Source organism: Xenopus laevis, chromosome 2L, assembly GCF_017654675.1.
Source record: "Xenopus laevis strain J_2021 chromosome 2L, Xenopus_laevis_v10.1, whole genome shotgun sequence".
Taxonomy (NCBI): Eukaryota; Metazoa; Chordata; class Amphibia; order Anura; family Pipidae; genus Xenopus; species Xenopus laevis.
In genome coordinates, this window is record NC_054373.1 from 142,335,665 (window position 1) to 142,360,742 (window position 25,078).

At 37.9% G+C, this 25,078-nt stretch overlaps 1 protein-coding gene across 4 annotated transcripts in view; it reads right to left on the minus strand.

Moving 5' to 3' along the window:
• Positions 1 to 25,078, minus strand: part of adcy6.L (adenylate cyclase 6 L homeolog) — a 109,727-nt gene that overhangs the window by 53,928 nt on the left and 30,721 nt on the right. For all 4 annotated transcript variants that reach the window (XM_018247357.2, XM_041582486.1, XM_018247356.2 and 1 more), the window contains 2 exons: positions 23,082 to 23,243; positions 20,932 to 21,790 (listed from right to left, as the gene is read on the minus strand). In XM_018247357.2, coding sequence (XP_018102846.1) covers positions 20,932 to 21,786 — 855 coding nt within the window. In that variant the 5' untranslated portion in view covers positions 21,787 to 21,790; positions 23,082 to 23,243. The remainder of the gene's footprint in view (positions 1 to 20,931; positions 21,791 to 23,081; positions 23,244 to 25,078) is intronic.

Sequence of the window (25,078 nt, forward strand, 5' to 3'; positions counted from 1 at the left end):
GGAACTAATCAGTAGCTAGTCCTGACCTGATAGGAAACTGCAGCATGTCTTTTGTTTGTGTGACTGCAGGGCTGTGATTAGCTGTCCCCATTCTACTGTGCCTCTGAAAGGGACCATTAGGACATGTCCACCCTTCATTTGAAACACGGACAGGGACCAAAGAACATTTATGGGGAGCTCAAATAAAAGGGCTAATTTTGAAGAAAATATTAATTTACAGGCAAAAGTAAAACCAGCACCATACAGTATACATTATTGCCTACAAAATTCATTTTGTTTAAATGTATGCTATATGTCTCCTTTAAGCCCAAGCTTCAATCTGCTTTGATGAGAGTTTTCTGGCTGAAATTTGCTCATGCCTGCCCTTCCCATTTAAGGCTATTGTGCAGTTTTTACATGCTGAAATATGCCAGGGCAAAAGTGTTTGTGTGACATAGGTCTAAATAGCAGATTCATAAAGGAAAAATACAAAAGTATAAAATATTAAAGAAAATAAATTGAATCCCACTGTTAGGAGGGTGCAGAATCGTATTTTCCAACTTCAATGCAACAAAAATATTCCCTCAAAAATAGGCAAAATGGAATACCATGCATGGGATCTAATGTGTCCAGAGCAGGTGGGGCACCAGGAATGAAAATAATCCAGGTTGGTGTATCTGCTACCATTCATGCATACCAGTCATGGCTAGAATAACCCTATTGTGTTATTAGCTTTCCCTTTGCAAATAAGCTACAGAATGAGAGGAGGCAATGAGCACTGTTTACTAGAATATAAATTGTATGTGACTTCTGTGCAACTGGCCAAATTTCAAAGACCTGAGTCATTTCCAAAGTATAAAAAGACATAAGCAGAGACTACCATGCCTGGATATGGGGAGTTGGCAGCTATTAAAACAATGCAATGGAAACAGTTCTTTCAAGTAACCATATTCCTATGAAACAAAATGTTTGTTTTATTCGACCAAGCAGTAATGCCCCCCTAAAGCTGTTGGCACCTTTACTTTTGAGTCAGAATGAAAAGTGGAACCATAACTGGACAGAATAATGTCCCTTTAAGATACGCCACCTTACTAATGTTACAGTCCCTTTAATTAGCTGGTCTGTTCAGTTGACTGATGTTAAATTAGGCCTGTCTGGCAGCTCTGCAGTGAGACAGAGAGATGAGTCTGTGTATTGACAGTTACCACCTCCTGGTGACCTAGTTGTAAATTAACTTTAATTTGTATAGGACCAATATGTCCTACATCTCCGTTACCTGGGTTTCCCCACAAGATGACAAATATTGAACACCAACTGACACGCATGGTTCTGAGGGTGTTACTTAGATTAAACCAAGCTGCATTTATAAAATCAAATTCACTGAGAAAAACACGATTTGAGATGCCCCACATTTTTTAAAAGGGCCTGAAATTGACTTGTGTATTTACATGGAATATTAGCTTACTCAAAATGTTGTTCGGCTTCGCATTAACTTTTAGCATGTTACAGATTTACCTCTTCTAAGTAACTTTTCAAATGTTTTTGAACTATTAGTGTTACTATTCTGCCTATTTCTAGACTGCAACTTAAAATGCTGGGTTCACTATTATATTTTCTGACAGTTCAATTTTTTTCGATTTCCTTTCAGGTCCTCCCCTATTGATCTTCCATGTTGATTTCCAAACTGCTGCCTGCTTTCTAGGGTAATGAATTCCCAGTAACCAGGCAGCAATCCCAAGCATGAGAGTTGAAGAACAAACATACTGTACATACTTGCAAAATGTAAGGGAATCACTGGCAAATTGATCAAAAGGCAACACCACTAAACAGAAAGATCCCAGTGCATTCACACTATAAACTAGTGATTAAGGCCAAGAAAAAGTTGAAAGAAAAGTGACCATTCTTTGGTTGTATTAAAGGTGAAAGATACTAGGAAAAATCTTTATATACAGCCAGGAAAAACATAGATTCGAACAGCTAAGTGGCTGAATTATTAGGAAATTGAATTATACACTAGGTTACCAAGAATAAACATTTAGGTCACAATAAGCCATCTGTGCACTAAAGATACATTCTGCAAGTGTGGTTCATTAGATTTACATTTCTTATATGGAGCAGTTTTGTACTGTAGCCTCACTGAAATCAAGGGTTTTAGATACTATCTGGGAAAGCTTTGCCTTTTCCACTACATGGAGGAACGTTCTCTATAACGTGATAACATTTTAAAAGGACATATTTTATTTTAATGCAGCTTCATTTTTATTACCCCTTAAACAGTATTTCTTTGCTTTAATTAGGGAAATACTGTTGTCTTTTCCCTGGTTATGTAAAAAAGTTACTAAGTTGGCCCAGGAGCAGTAACCCATATAGGGTTGCCACCTGTCCGGATTTCATCCGGTCAGCCCAGTTTTTGGAAGGGCTGCCCAGGTGAAAAGTTCCTGTACGGATTACCTTATTTGGAAATCCGAACAGGACATTGAAGTGAATGACATGACGATCAACCAATCGATGATCGCAACGCCATCAGTCCCACCCTTAATGTCACTCGCCCCACATCACCTGGAGCTTTCTGCATAATGGGTTTCCGTATAACGGATCCCATACCTGTATTACATAATAACATTAACAAAGATTGACTGAGCGGACATTGGAAGGGATGGGTGTATAAAGAACACCAAAAACAGTGGCCTGATGCATAGCCCTTCTCTAACTTATTGCCAGGTAAAATGCATATGCACCAACATGGTGCCAAAATGACTCGATTTCAATAGCACTAAATAAGTCACTTTTAGTAAAATCTGCACAAATTAATTACATATGATACTAGAAGTGTCAATAAGTGATGATTGATTAGCTCATCTAACACTCTGAGTCTAACTATTTGGCCCATGGATGTCAAGGCTGAATGGCATCACCATATCTTTCTGCAACAGCAGTGGTTATTGTATTTGAAGGCTGCTGCATTATCTGAATACATGAGCGGGCACTAGGTTATATAGCCCCCCTAGGTGTTAAATGAATGCATTCGTTTGGATGGTCTATGGCAGAAACTTCCTATGTGACTTAGCTCTGGGGGTATAAAGCCTTTAAAAAAGCTGTATGTTTATATACATCTACTCAACCCAATGGTGAATGTTACATCATAACTGTTAATGGTTATCTGAATGACCCTTGCTTTAGGTATGGTATGTTCTGCCTTATAACCTTATGTAAATGAAGCAGAACTACATTACCTTATTTGGGCTTCTATTCTCTATATTGTTAATGGCTTCTTCTGCTGGTCATAGGCAGAGAATAATAAAAATGTAAGGAGGCTTTAAAGCTGGCCATATATTGTCAGATCTGCTTGTGCAGATCACTGGGAGCCTAGGAAGACCTGTCCCACATAAAGACACCTATGACTTTTATAACCGTATTGGCCAATAAAGTGAAGCAGGCCATCAGGAGACCCTTTCACAGGCCAATAAGCTATCAAGTCTGTGAGGGCCAAGTCAGCAGCTTTTATCAGCCTGTGCCAGCCACATCAACATTGATATATTCCAACATAAAGCTTTCTATTGGATTTGATAGCACCCCTCTGCATCTGATGAGCAATCAATCGTCAGCAACACATGCTGAAGGCCAGTGGAGTATATTGAACGCCCTTACCTTTATCATGTAGAGAATAATAGAGCAAAATAGTCAAATGTACTCACCACAATAAAGGTTACAAATGAACTAATTCGAAAATATTGCTGTACACAGATTTATGGAAATAAAATTTAAAAAAATGAATTGATAGCAGAGAAGTCATAAAACACAGTATTTTATACTAAAGAGATTATAATAAAGATGTCTATATCTAAACAGGAATATAACATGAAATCAACACACCAAGGATAGATCAGAAGTTCACTTCCTCCTGCCTATTTAATACAGCACTTTCCCCCCCATCAATTTATTTTTTATATTTTTTGTTATTGACTCCCAAGCACCCAAACAAGTTTCCCTTCCTCATAACTTGAATTTTATCCAGGAAAGCCTTTTTTTTTTTTTATTTGGCAGACAAAAACAGAAGAGACATCAAGGTCGAGCATTGTATATTTTAATATCAGCTTCATTCAGACTGTGCTCTCTTTGTTTTATCATAATTACATTTGCTGGAAATGGCAGCGAAGGCAAGCAAGGATGCCTTTACCTTCTGACCTTCATTTAACCAGAAGACAACATACCGTATATTTATAGTTATCAGTGCACTGGGTCTTAATTGTGCAGTTTTATGGAACACAACATTTTGTAAATAAGAAGCATTGAGACAAGAAGCATTGAGACAAAAAGCATTTAATGAAAATAAATGCCATCTTTTCATTAAGTTAACCCTCCTTTATAGGTACAGTTTCACGTAGAAAGTCTGATCATTTGTTCTTCTATTAAATAGGCAGTAAGGCCTGCTCACTATAAAACTAGTGGGTGAGATTCAGCCTCGGGGGAATTTATTGATGCTGAGCCTTTTTTCTCAGAATTCCTTCTGTTTTGCATACACACAAGGGAAGTTATCTCTCTATAAACAAAATTAATTTCTTGTGGTCCGTGCACAATGGGAACACTAAGGCTAGGGCCAGATGGGGCCGAAATAAGCCTGCTAAAATCCACAGGCCGATTTCCAGACCTGGATTTTTGATTCGGGTGCCCCTAGGCCAGAGAGTCTTGCAACTGCTCCTTGCAATCACCCACACCCCACAAGCAAGCATATTAACTGGTTTCCGGGGGTTTCCTGGGGTACTGGAGGAGATTAGGCATGCAGGAGATTTTAAGAGCTGTCAAATCTCCTGTTCATCTCCAGTGCTTCTGCAAAAATGAGAATATAGCTGGGAGGAATGCCGCCCCTATAGGCCTTTGTGGCCTGCCCACAAATCGGGGCCGGACGATTTCAGCCACTGTCACAAGCAGTATCCCCCTTCTTCATCCACATACGGAACCCTTGTGTCAGCTCCAGAGCGAACACACACGGTGGATTTTGGAGCGGAATGCAAAGTCTTGCGCGTCTTTGCAGAAATCTGCCAAGTGTGTTCCTGCAAGAGCCAACACAAGGGTTCCAGACCCGAATGAATGATCCTGCTCACGGTAGGGGCTGAAATTTGCCTGCAGATTTCAGCAGGCTGATTTTGGCGCCATGTGGTCCTAGCCTAAGTATTGGAGGAAGACTCTAAGGGTCTGGCTACACGGGCAGATTCGGGGAGATTAGTCACCAGGCGAAAAATCTCCTCTTCTTTGCGGCGACTAATCTCCCCGAACTGCCTTCCGCCGGCTAAAATGTAAATCGCCTGGGGGCAGGCACATGGAACAATTAGTTTTCCGAAGTCGCCCGTAATTGCCTCATAAGGAAACTTCGGGCGACTTCGGAAAATGAAGTGCTCCGTGTGCCTGCCCCCAGGCGATTTACATTTTACTGGCGGAAGGCAGATCAGGGAGATTAGTCATCGCCTGGCGACTGATCTCCCCGAATCTGCCCGTGTGGCCAGACCCTAAATGAAATAGATACCAGTTCTGGGCCAGAAACTGTTAAGTTTTCCTTGGCACCCTAACTAAGCAGTCCCTACCCTGTCTAAAACTTTACTGTTATGAACATATAGTTCTTGCATGTACATGTAGCCCCCAAGCCCCTGTTTATTAGAACATAGACAAACACAGTTTGCTATTGGAAGTAAAAGCTCACAAGCAGGGACTTACTTTTATTATGGACTGGAACTGGCTGGGGGCTGATGTAACAAATGCTGTTTCTACACTGGTTGAAATGTTGAGCTAAAGCTTCCTGTAGAAGACCTGTAGAGCAAGCAGAGCACTAGCAGGGGAGACTGCACCCCCATTTAGCAAGAATATCTGATGCCAAATCAAAAGTAACAGGGCAGTGGAAAGAAGCAGCAAAGTTTGTAAGGGGCATCAAGAATGAACTTTGGTTTTCTCTCATATGGCTTAGACTTAATAAACGATTATATTTGGCAATACTTAAAAACTAAAATGGTCATGACAGTTCCTCATTAATATTCATACAGAAGCAAAGCTGCCATTTTCTAGAAAGGAAAAAGGTAACACACAAAACCTTAATATTAATATCCGCTCTGATCTAAAGCAATAAAACCTCTATGGAACTGTGCAACCATCACTGTAATGAAGACTTCTTATTGCTGAGGTTTTGGATCCAACATAGAACATCTGGTGTTCTGCTCAAACATAATTGTTATGTATATAAAACATTGCATGTTATTGTTTATATTGTACATTCATTTCCCTCACATATACTTCCTGGGTAGACTAACTGGCTGCCCTCACAACACAAGTTTCAGAGAACAATTGGTAACAGAACACCTTTCCGCTCCTCCACCGTGGAACAATAACCACCCATGTGCTTGGTATGTCAAGGGTTGCTTGATACCATTGTAATGAATATGGAAATCATAAAAGATAGCAAGACAGCAATGATTTTTGTCATTGTGCATGACATATACCTCAATAGGTAAAAAGCCATAGGCATTATAATAGCCAAAGCAGCCTGGGAGGCCCAGAAACATAACAACAGGAAGTAACAGCAACTCTTTTTAAGACTTCTTGCTTGAGAAATGACTTTACTTCCATTAGTGATTGCCAAGGCTTGCAAAGTTTAATCCAACAAAAGTTAATGAATACATTTGATCTACTTAACCTAAAGTAATGAAGATGAAGATGTACAGGGGGTGCTGTTTCTCAGCTTTTTTCCAAAACACTTTCTATTTTGACCGTTTTTCTAATATTGAAGTGTAAAATTTCATTTTTCGCCTAACGGGGTTGCCGACTCTGCCCTGCTGAGCAGAATCCCTGAGAACCCGCTGTTATAATTGATACAATAGTTGCTAATATTCCACAGATGCTGCTGAGAAGTGTATCAACTAAATGTAGCAAACTGTAACAGTTCAGAATCTGCTCCTGGATTACTGAGCTCCCAGACTGAAACCCCAGAGACATGAACATTAAATTTAAGGGCAAGGCCAGACATGCTGTTTTTACGTTGCGTTTTTAAAAAAGCTCCGTCAGGTGTAAATACGCCACTGAAACCACATGCGACGTTGTAAGTTTTAAGGACTCAAATCTGCTGTGGGGCCCAGAAACTATTACCCAAGTCATGTTTGCAAGCTGGTTTTTACAAGTATTCATTTAATACTTCACTATAGCAACATTAGCTAATTAGCAGAGAGCCAGCAATGCAGAGCAAAGTAATAATAGAGTTAATCAAGGTTAATATGTTAGCTTAGTAAAATGCTTTTAAGCTGTGCTACATGGCACGTTGAACTTCATTATAGGAAATAACTAATGTGTTCTAACTATGGGCAGGCTGTCATAACAATGCAATAGTCCTTTTTTAATTGGCTTTAGAAAGAATTAACGAAGATTTAAAACAAATGAAAAAATAGAAAAGTAATCTGTTCCTCAATTTAGATCAATTTCAATAAGGATTAGCAACTAATATAACTTTTTAGCACTTTTCAGATTCAGCTAATCCTGCCACACACAGAGTTTGTATATTCTCTGCACATTATCACATTAGGCCTATATTGCTATTATCTTAACTAATTCACAATTTAATCCACCAGGGCAAACAATATAAATAACTTTATGGGAAGTTATGTATCTGTACGTTTCATCTAATACAATAACACAAGATAATTAAAAAGCAAAATCTTCACTAGTGAAGGGAAAGTTCCCAGCTGACATCCCAGCATGTACCACAAAGCAGCAAGGATACTTACAGCCTATTAATTCTGAGAGTAAACACTGCCAAAGCCTGGGACAGATTCTATTTTTAACTGTCTGAGAAAATTATTCCCAGAAGAAAGAAAAAAATTAAAGTTCAACACAAAGAATCCCTAAAACAGGGATGTTTGTTGAAATCCATAGTTTCATATTTCAGGCTGAAATGGGAGACACGCAAACACAATCTGTCTCTCTCTCTAGAGTGTGTCTCCCAATATATACAAGTATATTATATTTTATATATATATATATATATATATATATATATTTTATATATATATATATATATATATATATATATATATATTTTTTTTTTTTTTTTTTTTTTTTTCTCTTAGGGTGGCACTTCAAAATGATACCCAGGTGCAATGTAGAATAAGCATACATTTTTCAAAAAAATATCAGCAACACCGGGATTTTGCAGCTAGCAAAGAAGTGTACGGTGAATGTGACGTTTGGTCCCTATTGGGACCTTTCTCAATAGGGACCGAAACATCACATCACGTACTCACTTAATATACTTTTTTTAATATAAATATATATGAGAGGTGGGTATATAGGTTTTGTATCAGTGTTTGCCTTGAGAAAGTTTCCAATACGGAGCAAAACGTCACGTCAGTTGCACATGCAATAAAATATACTTTTTTGCTAATGAAAATTCCCTGAGTTGCTGGTCTGTGTGTGTGTGTGTGTGTAATAACCACACAAGTAATTAGGTATTTCTCAACCACATGCCACAGTAGAGTGGATTCTGTCACCCTTTTAACTACAATCTGCCAATTTATGGTATGTTAAATCAGAAACCCGAGGGCTGAAACCAATGGGCTTTATGGCACCCAACAAGCACAATGGTTCTACAAACTATCTCCTGTGATAGTATTATAAACTCCAGCCCTTACATGTGGAATATAAGAAGATCCCACCATGTAAAGGATTTGGACAGCAGCACAACATTATTTTAAAAACTAACAAGGATAACTAACAGTGAAGCAAAAGAAAACTCCCCAAAACAGACTGAATGTAGGCCTGCTGGTTTTATACATTAGGTAGTATGATTTTAATGTGGGCCAGTAATACTCCATCCTGAATAAGATGAAGAAAGATAAACACACAAGGAGTGAGAAAAGCTTAAGAAGCATAACAGAGCCAATAAACAAACCTGTGTCTCTTCCATTTCCATCACTTGATGAAATGCAGAGTCAGCATGAACATTATCATTTAGGAGACATCTGGCACTGCAAAACCAGAACACAACCCTGTAGCGTCACACCAACATTCAATACGCAGGCACAGGTAGTCGTATTTTGTAACAAAAATTATGTAGGGCTTTAGAAGTAATTAAAAGTGGCAGGTGGCAATATCACAAAAGCCAACAGATCATGGAATCCTACTCTGTGCACAGGCTGATACGGTCTTTGTCGGTCTCTTGGGAGTTCTCTATATAAATATATATGCCGATGGGTTATTCATCAGTAATATACCTTTGGTGATATATTCTTGGTCCTGACTGAGAGCACAGCTTTAATATATGTGTTTGATTAGTCATTTTTATACAGGTATGGGATCCGAAATCTGGAAACCAGTTATCCAGAAAGCTCCAAATTTTGGTGATATTTTCTTGGTCCTGGTGATATATACCGGTATGTGATATTTTCTTGGACCTAACTGATAGCACAGCTTAAATATATATATTTGTGTGTGTGTGATCATCTTTATACAGGTATTGGATCCATTATCCAGAAACAAGTTATCCAGAAAGCTCCAAATTATGAAAAGGCCATCTCCCATAGACTCCATTTTATCCAAATAATTCACATTTTTTTTTTAGAAATGATTTCCTTTTTCTCTGTACTTGTAAAACAGTAGCTTGTACTTGACCCAAACTACTATATAATTAATCCTTATTGAAAGCAAAACCAGTCTTTTTGGTTTATTTAATGTTTACATGATTTTCTAGTAGAATAAAGTTGTGTTTATCCAAATTGCAGAATGATCCATTTTCCAGAAAACCCTAGGTCCCAAACATACTGAATAACTGCTTCCATACATGTATAGTTAGATGGGTTTTCATTCCCATTCCCAAATTGTCCACGGGTCACTATAGGAAACATAGGCTTCAGGGGCCTATCACCTTCACCAACAGGAGTAAGCAATCTAACAACCCAAAAAGTTAGACCCTCACCATGACCTCCACACACACAGTCCAGTCAAATGAAAGTAAAAAAATAATTCATTCATCTCTAATATAGACTTATGCATTTTGTGCACCATTGGGTAAGTGCATTAAGCCTGATGCAAAACCTTCGGAACACTGGCTCAGAGAGCAGCCAGAGGTCACAGCTTTTCTTCCTCATTAATAAAAACAGTTGAAAGGTCTGCTTTATTTCTTTTAAATAAACTTTAAATAACAGCTTTTGCAATTGGTTTTGATTTTTTATTTTTTAAGGTTTTTCAGTTATTTAGCTTTTTATTCAGCAGCTCTCCATTTGGTATTTTAGCAGCTAACTAGTTGCTAAAGTTGCTTATTTACCATAGCAACCAGGCAGTGGTATGAACGAGAGAAGGGAATATGAATAGTAGAGAGCCTACATAAAAAAATAAGTAATAAAAAGTAGCAATCACAATTAAATTGTAGCCTCACATATAGTTTTGACCCCCATTTGAAAGCTGGAAAGAGGCAGAAGTAGGGTTGCCACCTGGCTAGTAAAAATGATGGTTGATCCCATTGTTCATAACATTGGGATCAACCATCATTTTTACTGGCCAGGAAAAAAAGATAATTATATAGGAAGGCCGCTATTTTGTTTCCAGAAAAGATGGTAACCCTAGGCAGAAGAGAAAAGCAAATAATTAAAAAACTATACATAAAAAAACCCAATTGCAAAGTTTTAATTATTTTTTTACTTAGTGGTCCACTTTCTCAGCTCTCAAGGGGGGGGCTACAGACCATGTGGTCTATTGTTATGTACAATCCAAATTCAAGCTCCCTGGGTAAATTTCCCTGTGAGAGCCCTTATAAATATGTCCTATTCCTATTATTTAGTCATGGAGGATGAAAAAAAGCGACTATGGCATGGCACACACAGCGATTCGTTTTCCAAAGTCGCCTGAAGTTGCCTCACGAGGAAACTAAAGAGGAGACTAAATCTCCACGAATCACCAGGTGTGCCCTTACCTTAATTGCTGGAATTTTTATCCAAAACCCTGTCACCTCACAATATTGGCCTAAAATGTTCTGCACAAGGCGTCTATTATGAATTTAGCAAAGCTTAAGAAAACTAAAGAGAACTAAACAGGAGCCGGCAAGAAGGACCTTAACCACCCTACTTTGTTTTTTAACGTGGCATACACCCATTTACTTGCACACAGAATAATATACGGTATATTCACATGGCAATGTGGCTGAAGCAGAGTGCAACTATTGTGCTTTACCATACCTATTACGCTTTACCATACCCGAGTAAACAGCAATAGACACTGTCTCTGTTTGTTTAGGATAGACGCTGCCATATAAGCTTGGTGTGACATTACTTCCTGCCTGAGTCTCTCCCTGCTCACTTACAGTTCTAAGCTCAGATTACAGCAGGGATGGGAGGAGTCAGGGGGAGAGGAGCAAACTAAGCATGCTCAAGCCCTGCCCTGGAGGTTTATGCTCAAAACAGGAAGTCTGATACAGAAGCCCATGTGTACACAATAGAAGGAAAGAAATGCTGTGTTTCTTTTGACAGAGGACTCAGAGCAGCATTACTTTGAGGGTTTACTGGTGTATTTATATAGACCTTTCTGACAAAGCTTACTTAATTTTAGCATTTCCTTCTCCTTTAAGATGCAAATTGAAGAGCTGCTGAATAAAAAGCTAAATAACTCAAAAACTACAAATATGTAGAATGAAAACAAATTGCAAATTGTCTCAGAATATCACTTTCTACATCATACTAAAAGTTATCTTACAAGAGAACCCAAGATAATGACTGCAATGTTACTGCCCATGAGCTAGTGCCTTTAAATGGGGATAATAGCTCCATAGCAATGCTATGTCAAAACAGAACACAACAAAAAAAAAACAAAGATAAAACAGAGCATCAGAATTGTGCAATTCATTTTTGTGTTGTTCGGGCACTGAAAAAGCTTTTCAAGTAAAATCATGACGGCAGTGTGTAGATGGGCTAAGAGCACCTGCAAATACTCATCAATAAGCTAAACAAAAAGCTGTATGTATGAGATATCCCTCTAGGCAAACTGGTTGTTGTCTGTTCTTTCTTTTAGCTGCTTAATGACTGCCCAGTAAAGATAATGCCTTTACAGAAACGGCTGCTGAAGCCAAATGTACTTGTTTGGACTGCAACACACATATTGCACAAAAAGATCCATTCTCTAACTAACAAAGGCCTGGCTTGTGTGGTATAGAGATCTGGATATTCCCTCTAAGCTCTGCACTCAAGCATGCACACTGAAGTCATGATACAACAAATTCTGGTGTGCACAATAATTGATATAGAACATAAAATCTCATATTCACATTAGTGAATAATTCTGAACATACTTAACTGCCCGGTTACCAAAGAACTTCACAAAATAAAACATTTTTAAAGGCTATGGTGTACTGAAATGAATAGTGACTAGTATTCCTCACAGGACAATCAGACTGCAAATGTCCCTTATTAGTACTGATGTTATTTCTTGGTTTTATTCTACCACTACTAATCTCTGTTGTTAATAATATAGGTACATTAAAATGAGTTTTATATATTTTTTTAGAATTCACAACATAAATATGCACAATGACCTTAGATTGTAAGCTTCCATGAGCCAGGGACTGGTGTGAACGATGAATACATCTCTGTAAAGTGCTGTGTAAGCATGCTGACGCTATATACAGAATAGTAAAAAATAGCGACTATATATATATATATATATATATATATATATATATCCTATGTGGTGTTATTTCTTAAGATATATGTGGCAAACAGTTGCTCCGTGTCTAGTCCTGGGGAGGTAGATAATTACATTACTTATATACAATCCCCTCCCTTCACTCTTTGGTGTGACTGTTTTCATAGCAGTAGGCCATTATGCAGTGGGGGTGATCTGTGCACTGGTAATATAAACATCTCTCTCACTAGCCAAACATGGAGGAGCTTCAATTTCCCTGCCTACCCTGCTTATCTCAAAACCAAAGGTTTCTTGTGATTAAAAACAATATCCAAAAAGTATTTTCACCACAAGTCCTATTAATAAAACTCTTGTACATTGTAGAACAAGAAGGTACACCAGAAACGTAACTAGAGGGGGGGGGGGCCCTGGCACAGTACACGCAGCCGCCCCCCTCCGTACGGCGCGCGGACTGCCGGGGGGCCCTGAGGGGGTGCGGGCCCTGGCCCGCTCGCACCCCCTGCTCCCCCGGTAGTTCCGCCACTGAGGTACACTACAATTTTAAGTGCCCACGGTATATAAAACTCAGTTTAGTACAATGCAGGACATTATCTACATATGAGATACAAAGTCAGCTAGAAAATAATCACTTGGTTAATAAAAGTCAAAAGACAACTGAAAGACCAGTTCTTTCACAGCAAAAAAAACACTTTATTTGGTTGCATCTATTAGAATAATACAGATTATAGGATAATACAGATAAATTGTTTTTAGACAGAGTGCAAGTGGTGACTGGGGCGAAAAAGGGGGCCGAATATTGTGTGTAGATATCTAACAAAAGTTTGTCGACTTTTATAAGTGAAAAATGATACGATTTTTTGAAGAAATAAGCACAGTTCTTGGAGGTAGACTTGCATGGAAATGAAGGCCACCCAAGAAATGTCAGCAGACTGACAGTTTCAGTGATAAAGCATTATAAACAGCATTATAACAATAAATAATCGAAGGCGACACACCAGGTGCAAGTGCATGCATATGTAATATGTAATATAAGAAGACTGTTAGAATGACATAGGTTAAAAAGACCATTCAATTATCATATAGGCCCAAGATACATAAAGTAAATTTGGTCCCAATAAGTGCAAAAAGTCTCATTTACTAAAGTGACACAAAGTGCAATAACATTTATTCCCAGAATTCCAGTTAAATCTATTGCAACTGAGCATGAAAGACTTGCGGCAGTTTGAAATTTGAAATAAAGGAGCAGAGGGTAAATTGGAAATTGGCATTTCAGCTGGTGCAACTATAGTACCTATAGGTGCACTATGCCAAGGATTCCCTGTGCCTGCAGTCCTTTTAAGGCAGGTGTCAAAGGAACAGTAACACCAAAAAATTAAAGTTAACGTTTTAAAGCAATGACAATATAATGTACTGTTGCCCTGCACTGGAAAAGCGGGTGTATTTGTTTTAAAAACTAGACTATGGTTTATATAAAACTGTGTAGCCGTGGGGGCGGCCATTTGAGCACATGATACACATTAGATAACAGATAAGCTATGAAGAATCCCATTCTATAGTTTAGAGCTTATCTGTTATCTGCTGTGTATCCTGTGCCTTTTCTCCTTTTTCAACTTTGAATGGCTCTATAGTAGAGTTTCTGAAGCAAACACGCTAGCTGTACTAGTGCGGAACATCTGTAAATTAGGTATTCATTACTTTAAAACACTAGTCAATTTACTCAGAAGCATCAGGTAAAATCATAAATCAGTAGAACATTCCAAAAATGTAATCTAAAGCCAACGATTCCATTGTATTAAAGGGGTTGTTCACCTTTAAATTAACTTTAGTATGATGTAGACAGTGATTTTATTTGGTAGTATTTGTGGTTTTTGAGTTATTTAGATTTTAATTCGGCAGCTTTCCAGTTTGCATTTTGAAAACAATCTAGTTGCTAGGGTCCAAATAACCCTTGTAACCATGCATTGTTTGAATAAGACTAGAAAACGAATAGGTGAGGCCCTGGATAGAAAGATAAGTAAAAAAAAAAAAAAAAAAGTAGCAATGCCAATAAATTTGTTGCTTTAGTGCAAATTTGTTTTTAAGATGGGGTCAGTGACTCCTATCTGAAAGCTGGAAACTATAAAAAATAAATAATGAAGACCAATTGAAAAGTTATTTAGAATTGGCCATTATATTACATACTAAAAATGGAGAATCATCCCTTTAATATTTTCAATAAAGGATTATAAATGTTATTTATTTAGCCTGACCGGCTTTTTAGTTTGTAATACATTTGTAATACGTAATTCAAGCATGCAATATATTTCATATAGAATCTTTGTTGAATACATATCAGGATAATTTCAAATAGCTGTAAAGACAAAGTCAAGGCAGTAACTAAAGTGACGGATGACTGGGGCATGTGCAGGTTTCTAAGATCACCAGCTACATTAAAGGATGGAAGAGACTACCCATAGTGGTCTCCAGCATTGACTGGAGGTCAGTACACAGGGAATAAGTAACGCAGGCAGGTTTGCGTTTGGGAAAAAAAAACTAAGCCACAGAGAAAACTGTCACTGGACAGAGAGGGAAGGCAGATCCCATAGCTCCAGAGCTCTCTGCCTTATATTTTGGGACATGTGTTTCTTATCAGCGTTTGTTCTGCTTCATATAATATTCTAAACCTGTTAAGATTTCTCCTGATTTTGGCCCCTGCTTCCTCTTTGCAATGAAAATGTCCGACATCTGCCACAGATCAGTTTCCACCATCATTTCTTGAATGAAGACGTGACATTATTTGATTTGCAGCAGAGGAAGGAGAGTCGCCTCCCCATCCAAAAAAGACTGCAAATTATACAGTGCCTTCTGGGAGTCATTTTCTTCACAGGGCTGTTAATCACAGAAAATGCAGGGCACTGTGGGAACTGGAGTCTTAGCTGGGGATTCTTTAAAGGAACCGTAACAACAAAAACTAAAAGTTTATCAAAGTAATTAATATATAATATAGTGTTGCCCTGCACTGTTAAACTTTGAATCTTTGCTTCAGAAAGACTACTATAGTTTATACAAACAAAACTGCTGCGTAGTCATGGGGGCAGCCATTCAAGCTGGAGAAAGGAGAAAATGCACAGGTTACATAACAGATAAAAAAACATTGTATTCTACATGGTTTATCTGTTATCTGCAATGTCTCCTGTGCCTTTTCTCCTTTTTTCGAGCTTGAATGGCTGCCCTCATGACTACAGAGCAGCTTATTAATATAAACTATAGTAGTATACTATTGTATTTGTCTAAATATAAACTATAGTAGTGTTTACACACAAATTTTACTAGTGCAGGGTAACAGTTTATTATATGTTAATTACTTTAAAATGCTTTCTTTTTTTTGGTGTTACTGTTCCTTTGGTGTACATGTAGTCAGGACTAGAGAATAGAAGGGACAAACAGATACTACTTACAGCTGTAATTATATTTACAAATAAATGTAACATAATATATTATAATATATAGGAAAATGTATTATTTTTATTATATTATTATGCAAAATGTTTTTTTGTTTTTAAATAAAATAAAGTCCAATCTACTTAACAAAAACAATTAGCTCATTGATGAGGCCCAACTGGTTTCTTTGGAGGCGTGGCTATGCAGACTGTTTTATGCTCGGTTAGGAAGGGACACACTGGCAAATTTCACTGCCTTGAAAGATTTCATGGAATGCTCAGAATTATTATATTTATGGAGCACAAAACAGAATAATTTACAGTGTCAAACCGAATCAAAATGCAGTAATTCGATGCTCGGACAATTAGCCATATAAAACCAATTCTAAAAAGTTGCACTTTAAAGAGTGGTTATTAATTATTATTAATAGACGTATATAATCAGCAAAAATGATGGGTGGCCCATTTGAGATATACGGGGCTGCACATAAGGCCAATGCAATCTTGCATGTGGCCCACTAAAGCATTAGTAGATATAACTGCTATAATGAAAACCTCAGTGATTACTGATAATTGGAAGTACTCTTTTTGCCATGTCGAGGTCAAAATGTTATTGCCTACTGGCATTTCACACTTTTAAATATATAAATTGAATGCAATAGATTTGTCATTGAACATAAAACGACTCAAAGAGAATTAACTTTGTGCATAACTATGTTAGCATGTCTATCTTAACATGCTTCACTTTACTATTATTTTCTTTCCTAGGATATTACAAGTCCTTATTTTTTTTTTTTTTTTTTTTTTTTTTTAAAATATGGGACATTACAATCCCTTTAACAAGTGAGGTGTTCAGACTGGAAAAGAGTTAGTGAAATGCTCAGGTTGTACATACAGTACATAGACCTAAAAACAGGCGGATTTTCAATGGCCCAGTTTAAATTACCGTCTTTTCTTTCAGGCCACACATATTCACCATTGTTGTTGCATGATTTGAAAGGAATGCGTGCCAAATTCAGATCAATCAAATCCAGCATCTGTTAAGCAACATTTTAATACCCCATTGAATCAAAAAGAGGTGGCCAGAAAGTCATCCATATGTAACAACAAACATAAATCCTCCTTTCTCTTAGACTTGAGCTATGCTACCAATTGCACAAAAGTTGGCCCCCCAATTATGGATAAAGAAAGCTGCAAGCCACGGACCCACAAATGTACAATAACACGTGTTTCACATAAGGATACATTAAGCAGGCACCCTAGTTTACTATTTATGATGGGAATTAGTCTGTTTGGTTTGGCGCTTTCCTTGTAGCTAAAACTTGGCAGGGGGGATTATGTAAAGGGGTGGTTGACATAAAGGGTGGGCAAAAGACATAAGGAAAGGAGCTATGATGTCAAGGAGCATGCTAAGTCGCAGAAATTGCAATGAGTGACATAAAGGGGCGGCATAGACTGGTCTATGGTTCTATGCATTCTTTGTTCCAGTTTCCACCCTTCAAATGCTTGTGAAATTGCAAAGTGCTTTGTGACATCCTCCCAGCCCTTAAGTTTGCACAAAAATTTGCCCAGTTACCTCCTAGCAACCATTGCTGGGTACCGTTGATAAGAAAGCTGTTAAAAGGTAATACACAACCAAACAAAAAACAATCAACATATTTGTAGCAAGAGGAATAAGGGAGAACCTTTCACACGTGACCTTATACTGAATGTAAGCTGACTAAGTAGAGGACAAAGTAGTCTTATCTCATCTCAGTTGACAATAAAGAGTCTAAAAACCATGCATGCAAGCCACTAAAACAACAAAGAGCATCCACAGAACAGGCGATAGAGATAAGCCATTTCAGCGTAGATATGCTGAAATGGCTTAGAAACCAAAATTGCAAGTGTGAATTGGAGTACAAAAACTTTTCTAGAAAAACCCTCCGGATTACTCAGGAGTTTTGGACCCAAGTTGTCCATAACTTACGCAGGGGTGCCCAAAAGTTAGGTCGGGATCTACCAGTAGACCTTTAGCTGGTGAACAGTAGATCTCAAGACACTGTCCACAAACTGCTTGACTAAATTAGCCTCCTATTTCATGTTTTTCATTCAGATATTTATTATGTTAAGGTTACAGAAGAAATAGTTGTTTTTTGTAAATATAGCAATATACACTTTCTTATAAATCAATATTTAAGTAATATTTTCCATGGAACAGAATGCTAACAATTCCATAGAACATAATAGGACAACATCACTAAAAGTAGACCTCACATTAGTAAAGTATGGGCACTTCCTGCTCTACTGCATCTCCCCAAATTTGTATATCTCCCCAGCAGAATTAGATGTGTCTATGCGCAACGAACATTTAGTTGGGTAGATGGGCCTGTGTATATGTACAGAAAGCATTGAGTAATGCAAGAAGGGCTCCTTATAGGCCATGGCCAGTGGCTGGTAATAGAAGTTGGTGTCTCAGTTGTAATATATTAAAAAGAGAAACTGCCACTTCTTTCTTTGAACAAATATGAGGAACAAAGAGACATGCTGGCTTAACAAGTAAAGCTGGCTTCCCAGACTAAGAAATAATTTGTTAGAGCCTCACAACTTTTCTCTAAATAAGTCAATGGGTACCTAGATCCAGTGTCTTTATTTGTGTTAATTGCATACCAAATGTTATCCTTTGTAATACATTGGTTATTATTTTTAGCTATAATTTTTTTTTCTCGCCAGGGGTAGTCAATAGATCTCCTGTGGGAGCAGGATTGGCAGCTTACAAATATTTCCACTGGAAATATGCAGAAACTGACCCTTGTGCTCATCTGGGATAGCTAGACAACTTTTGTACATTTAATGCTACTTTAATTACATTTGTTAAAGGGGTGGTTCATCTTTAAGTTAACTTTTAGTATGTTGTGAAATGGCTAATTCTACGCAACCTTTGAATTGGTCTTCATTATTTCTTTGTTATAGGTTTTGAATTATTTGCCTACTTTTTCTTATGACTTTCCAGGTTTCAAATGGGGCCACTGACCCCCATCTAAAAATCAAATGCTCTGTAAGGCTACAAATGTCTTTTTATTGTGACTTTTTGTTACTTATATTACTATTCAGACCCTCCCCTAATTATATTACAGTCTCTTGTTGAAATCGGTGCATGATTGCTAAGGTAATTTGGACCCTAGCAACCAAGCTGGAAAGCTGCTGAATAAAAAGCTAAATAACTCAAAACCCACAAATACATCATACTAAACACTGACTCAAAGGTGAACAACCCCTTTAAGTGATGTATTAAAGGGACAGCAGTACCCTCTTTTTCAATGCTAGTTCAAGAAATAGATTTTGCGCTGAACATACTTTTTGTACTTAATTAGGAATTATGTATTGTTTTTGTCATTTGTTGTACAAAACAGACAAAATCTGAAACTGTAAAGTCACATTCAACTTACTGATCCCTGCAAACCTAATCAAAACAAATCAGCAGTCTAATGAGAAGCCACAATATAATTAGCTCTCCTTATCTCATAGTATAACATACAGCAGATTGGGAACGGGAGCAATTTATTTATACATAGGACCTTTCAGTGGACTTCAAATTTGTTTTGATTGTGCTTGTGGGATCAGAAGAATAGCAAAGTTGATCCCAAAAAAAATGGGCCTCATTTACTACTATAGAGGAATGTACAAGTATATCATGGGTTAGCTCTGCCAGTAAAATTGCATCTTTGTTCCTTAATCAATTAAACTTGAAAGTACATACATTTATCTAACTGATAAGTGAAAACAGAATTAAATGATTATGTCTTATGTAATGGCATCACTATGGTTGCTTTTAGGACATTTACAATAATTCCAGTTTCCTTTAAAAGCATAAGAGAGAGAATCAACAGCAAGATAAACTGCTACTTATAGATTTGCCCTTCTGCAACCAATCATTTACAATCAAACTGAATTTAAACACATTCCATTTAACAAATGCAAGAAACTGTCCCAAGACCATCTTTTTACAGTTCACTCTATAATGAAACACATTACAATATCTGCCCACAGGACCATTATGTACTAAGAGCTTGGAAACCCCTGGTTTAGTGTAACATATATAAAACATGTCATAGTCACATTACTATTAACACCAACATAGTGATACATAACATATAAGTCACATTGATGACTCCAACAAGAAACAAAGCAATGGCACTGAAGTCCTGAAGCTACTTACATTTAATATAAATAATTTACTTTTTATTTCAAGCATGAGTTGCTAATGCTGCAGCCAAAGAACTGGTTGCCCTGTTCTGTTGCAGCCAACAAAAATGTGTCACCTCCCAAAATAAGAGGTAACATAAGCAGGTGACAAAGCAATCAAAGCTATATTTTGATCTGCAATCACTCTAGTCTTGACAACATCTGTTCTATAGAAAACAAATCATACATTTTTCATCATTTGCAATGCATCCCATTTCGGCTAAAGCATAATATACCACCAAAAATAAAAATGTCAGTTTTAATGTACAGGTATAGGACCAGTTATCCAGAATGGTTGGGACCTGGGGTTTTCTGGATAATGGATATTTCCGTAATTTTCATCTCCACACCTGAAGTGTAGTAGAAAATAATGTAAACTTTAAATAAACCCAATAGACTGATTTTGCTTCCAATAAGTATTAATGATATGCTAGTTTTGATCAAGTACAATGCACTGTTTTATTATTACAGAGAAAAAGGAAATCAGTTTTGAAAAATCTGGATTATTTGAATAAAATGGAGTCTATGGAAGATGGCTTTTCCGGAGTTTTCTGGATAACAGGATTCTGGATAACTGACCCCCTACCTGTATAATTAACAGTTTTTACAGATAAACTATATTTGTCATTAATGTAAACATAGCACTTACCTGCTTCCAAAGAAAAATGTCTGTCAGGTTGAGTCTCCAGGAGATGATAAGGTGTAAGGAGGACAGAATTAGTCCACTCAGAACAGCTGCCCTCATGCGCACAGGAAGTAGGGTATAGATAATATAGATAAAGAATACACTCCACCAGATTCCTTCAGAGGCGCTACGTGGGGTCACCATGAGAACCCCAAGAACCTGCACAGCAAACAGGACTGCTATCACAAGGTAGCTTACTATCCACATGTAGTCTTGGTGAAAGCCATTGCGATTACACACCACCATTAGTGACAAAAACAGAGCCATAGCAACAGCAAGGACAGATACGTAGACTACCTGGGGTTCTCCATGAGTACAATGAAAGATCAGCATGACCAGGCAAACCAGTACAAGGGCTCCCATTAGCATAGTCAGACTACTCTGATTCATCTGGAAGAAGTAACGTTGGTACAGTCGCTCCAGTTTAGCAGACTGGAATTTCTTTGACTGGAACACTTGTAAAAATCGTACCCAGCATTCTCCAGGAGTCAAGTTTTGTTCACTATCCTGTGTGCCCACCACTTCTGTTGATCCCATTTTGGAGCCCTTAACCTCTCCATCCTCAAATCCAAGGGCCACAGATTTGAGTCCCAGGTCACCCCCTGCTCCTTTCTTGCCATAATGGTCCTCCTGCCAGGTGCAACGGAGGCCGAAGTTGGTGCGGTTGTTTCTGTCCATTTCAGGGTCCTGAAGGCAGCTCATATATCTGGGACCACATAAAGAGGTGTTTTTTCGCTTGCCCTTCTTCCCATTGCGCTCCCCCCATGCTGTCTTTCGTTCGTCCACTTTGGGGACCAGGATGCCACTAAACCAGGACATTTTGCTGCAAATCAGACCGATAGCAACATTACAATACAGAATTGAAAATTAAAGGGGGTTTTCACCTTTCAATTTACTTTTTAGTATGATGTAGAGCAGGGATCCCCAACCTTTTGGACCCATGAGCAACACTCAGAAGTAAAAGTATTTGGGGAGCAACACTAGCTTTGAAAAATGTTCTTGGGGTGCCAAATAAGCCAAATAAGTGCCGTGATTGGCCATTTGTTAGCCCTATGTGGATTGTCAACCTACATTGAGGCTCTGTTTGGCAGTGCTCCTGGTATTTATACAACCAAAACTTGCCTCCAAGCCAGGAATTAAAAAATAAGCTCCTGCTTTGAGGCCACTGGGAGCAACATCCAAGGGGTTGGAGAGCAACATGTTGCTCACGAGCTACTGGTTGGGGGTCACTGATGTAGAGAGTGATATTCTGAGACAATTTGCCATTCACTTTCATTTATTATTAGTGGTTTTTGACTTATTTAACTTTTTATTCAGCAGCTCACCAGTTTGCAATTTCTGCAATCTTGTAGCTAGGGTCCAACTAGCAACCATGCACTGATTTGAATAAGAAACTGGAATATGAATAGGAGAGGGCATGAATAATAAGATGAGTAATAAAAAGTAATAAATAAGTCTTAGAATTAGCCATTTTATAACATACTAAAAGTTAACTTTAAAGGTGAACCACCCCTTTAATATTATTGAGGAACAAAATGTATGAGATGTGTTTTCTAGCAGTTATATGCATATGCAATTTAAAGGAGAAGGAAAGCTACCAAGGCAGTTTATTGCATATAGATTAGACACAATAGTGCAAGCAAGAATGCTATATTTATTCTGTAGAGTGCATTACCATACCTGAGTAAACAGCTCTAGAAGCTCTCTGTTTGTTTAGGACAGCAGCTGCCATATAAGCTTGCTGTGACATCACTTCATGCCTGAGTCTCTCCCTGCTTTCTCATAGCTCTGAGCTCAGATTACAGGAGGGTGGGAGGAGCAAACTGAGCATGCGTACGCCCTAGCCCTGGAGGTTTAAGGTGAAAACAGGAAGTCTGATACAGTACTTTGAGGTGTATTTATATAGACCTTTCTGATAAAGCTTACTTAATTTTAACCTTTCCTTCTCCTTTAAGCTGGTATTATCTCAGATGATAAATGTGTGTACAGCCACATGATCCAGTTTTAAAAACATATGGAACTTTTGGTGGTCAGTATCCTTCCATTGACTCTTTTTACTAGAACTGCTGTCTACATTCAAACAATTGAAATATTCCCTATGGTTGAGCACTTACCTCTCCTGGCTGGGAGTTGGCAGCTTCCCAGAGGCTCCAGGCTGGGTGGGTGATACACGGCATTTATTCCGTCGGGTGGAGAGGTGGGTGAGGGCTGCTGCTTCTGAGTTTACTAATTCAATGGCATTAGAAGGGAGATTAGGTGAGATCTCAATTGGGCACCTGTGAGAGGTGGTTGATTAAAAACAAAAAATATGCATATCAGACATTTTAAAGATAGAATGATGGTCAGTTTATTGCATGGATACAGTTTACTGCATGGGCCAGGTAGTCATATGAAGCTACTTTTGTAGTGGTTTAAATACATTATCTCTGAACAAAGATTAAACATTATCTTTTACCACTTCAAATGCTCCCGTTTTCGATAAGGAGTGAGCCATAGCCAAGCAGAGAAGTCATAAGGAATGAGATAGCTATGGAAATTATTTTAAATTATTCAAATGATTAACTATAAAGTCCAAGGATTAGATGATAAAAGGCAAAACAAAGTTTAAAAGACACGTGCTCACTGGTTTATTATTTTTATTATGATTGTTCTGTGTATACTCCCTTTTTTATTTCCAGTAAAAATTTATTTTTGTCTGGCAATTAAGAAGTATGCATGTGTTGCTCCACCAGCCAAGTTTCAGACTGCAGTGATTCACCATAAAGTATGTAAACAGGATATTTATATATTATTCATTATCCTATAATTATATATAACCCTGGCTCATTTGGGAAGTGTTTTACAGAGATCTTTCCTCATCACATCAGTCTCAGCTTCAGATTAGCTAATCTAAATTAACCTGCCTGAATATTTATGAAGCTAATGGACAACCTGCTACCTGTTTTGTTGAGCCCTTAGCAGATACTGTTAAGAGTTTTCATTCCTCCTCTTGATGAAGTTTGCAATTTTGTGCCAAATTCTGGTTCAGATTTTCTCTCTCTGTGTGGTTGCACCCTTCATTGCTAATTTCATCAAGGGAAGAGAAACTCTGAAGGAGCCTTTGTACTGGCAGATTAGGGATTGGGAGCAGAGTGCACTAATTGACATGTGGCATGACTTGAACTTGATTAGTATAGATATGAAGCATGTGTAATTAGCGTGGTTGATTAACAGCTGTAATATGGGAATGAAAATGAAGGTGGAGTCACAAAGGCAAAGGCTAGTATGGAAGAACATATGCAATCTAAAGGTACATGCTAGAGTACAACAATAGATGCATCTAGCAAGGGACAATGTCAGACTGAGAAGAGGATGTGTTCCCAATCATTTTGGTTTGGGGTTAACCTTAATACACACACACACACACACACACACACACACACACACACAGATGCACATAAAAACCTTTAACTTTGGATATCTAAAAAGAATCAAGTTCCCATTGTATGCTACAGCGCTTATCTGTTATCTGCTTGTTTATATAAACTATAGCTGTATTTCTGAAGCAAACACACCAGTTTTACCAGTGCAGCACAACAGTACATTATATTTTCATTACTTTAGGATACTTCAATTTTTTGTTGTTACTGTTCCTTTTAGTAGAGCACTATAGTCTTCCCATAGCCGACTGAACTAGGGCCCCCTGCTTAATCCCTCTTGGGCACAACACATGCAGGCTAGGCAGTACTAATATATTCACAGCCCAAGAAAATGCAAGCATTAGACACTGTATTGATAGACCAAACTAAATGTGTTTTATTGGCTCTTCCCTCGACCACAAGTACAAAATAACTGGTTAATAAAAATTGATGCCGGTTCTGAAAAGGTACTTTGGATGCTCTATTTAGTAAGGTTATTCTTTACTACACCTGGAGGTTTGAGTAAACAGGCCTCATCTTGGAGAGGCTATTGGAAACACTTAAGATCTGTATTATGAACTCACGAGAGGCAGCCATGATTATGTAGGGCTTTTAGATTTGCTTTATAAATAAAACCTACCAAGGTTTCAACTGACTTTTAGAGGAGTAGTTCCCAACTTTTGGGGCTGGCCACTTTTGGGTGGTAATTTGAG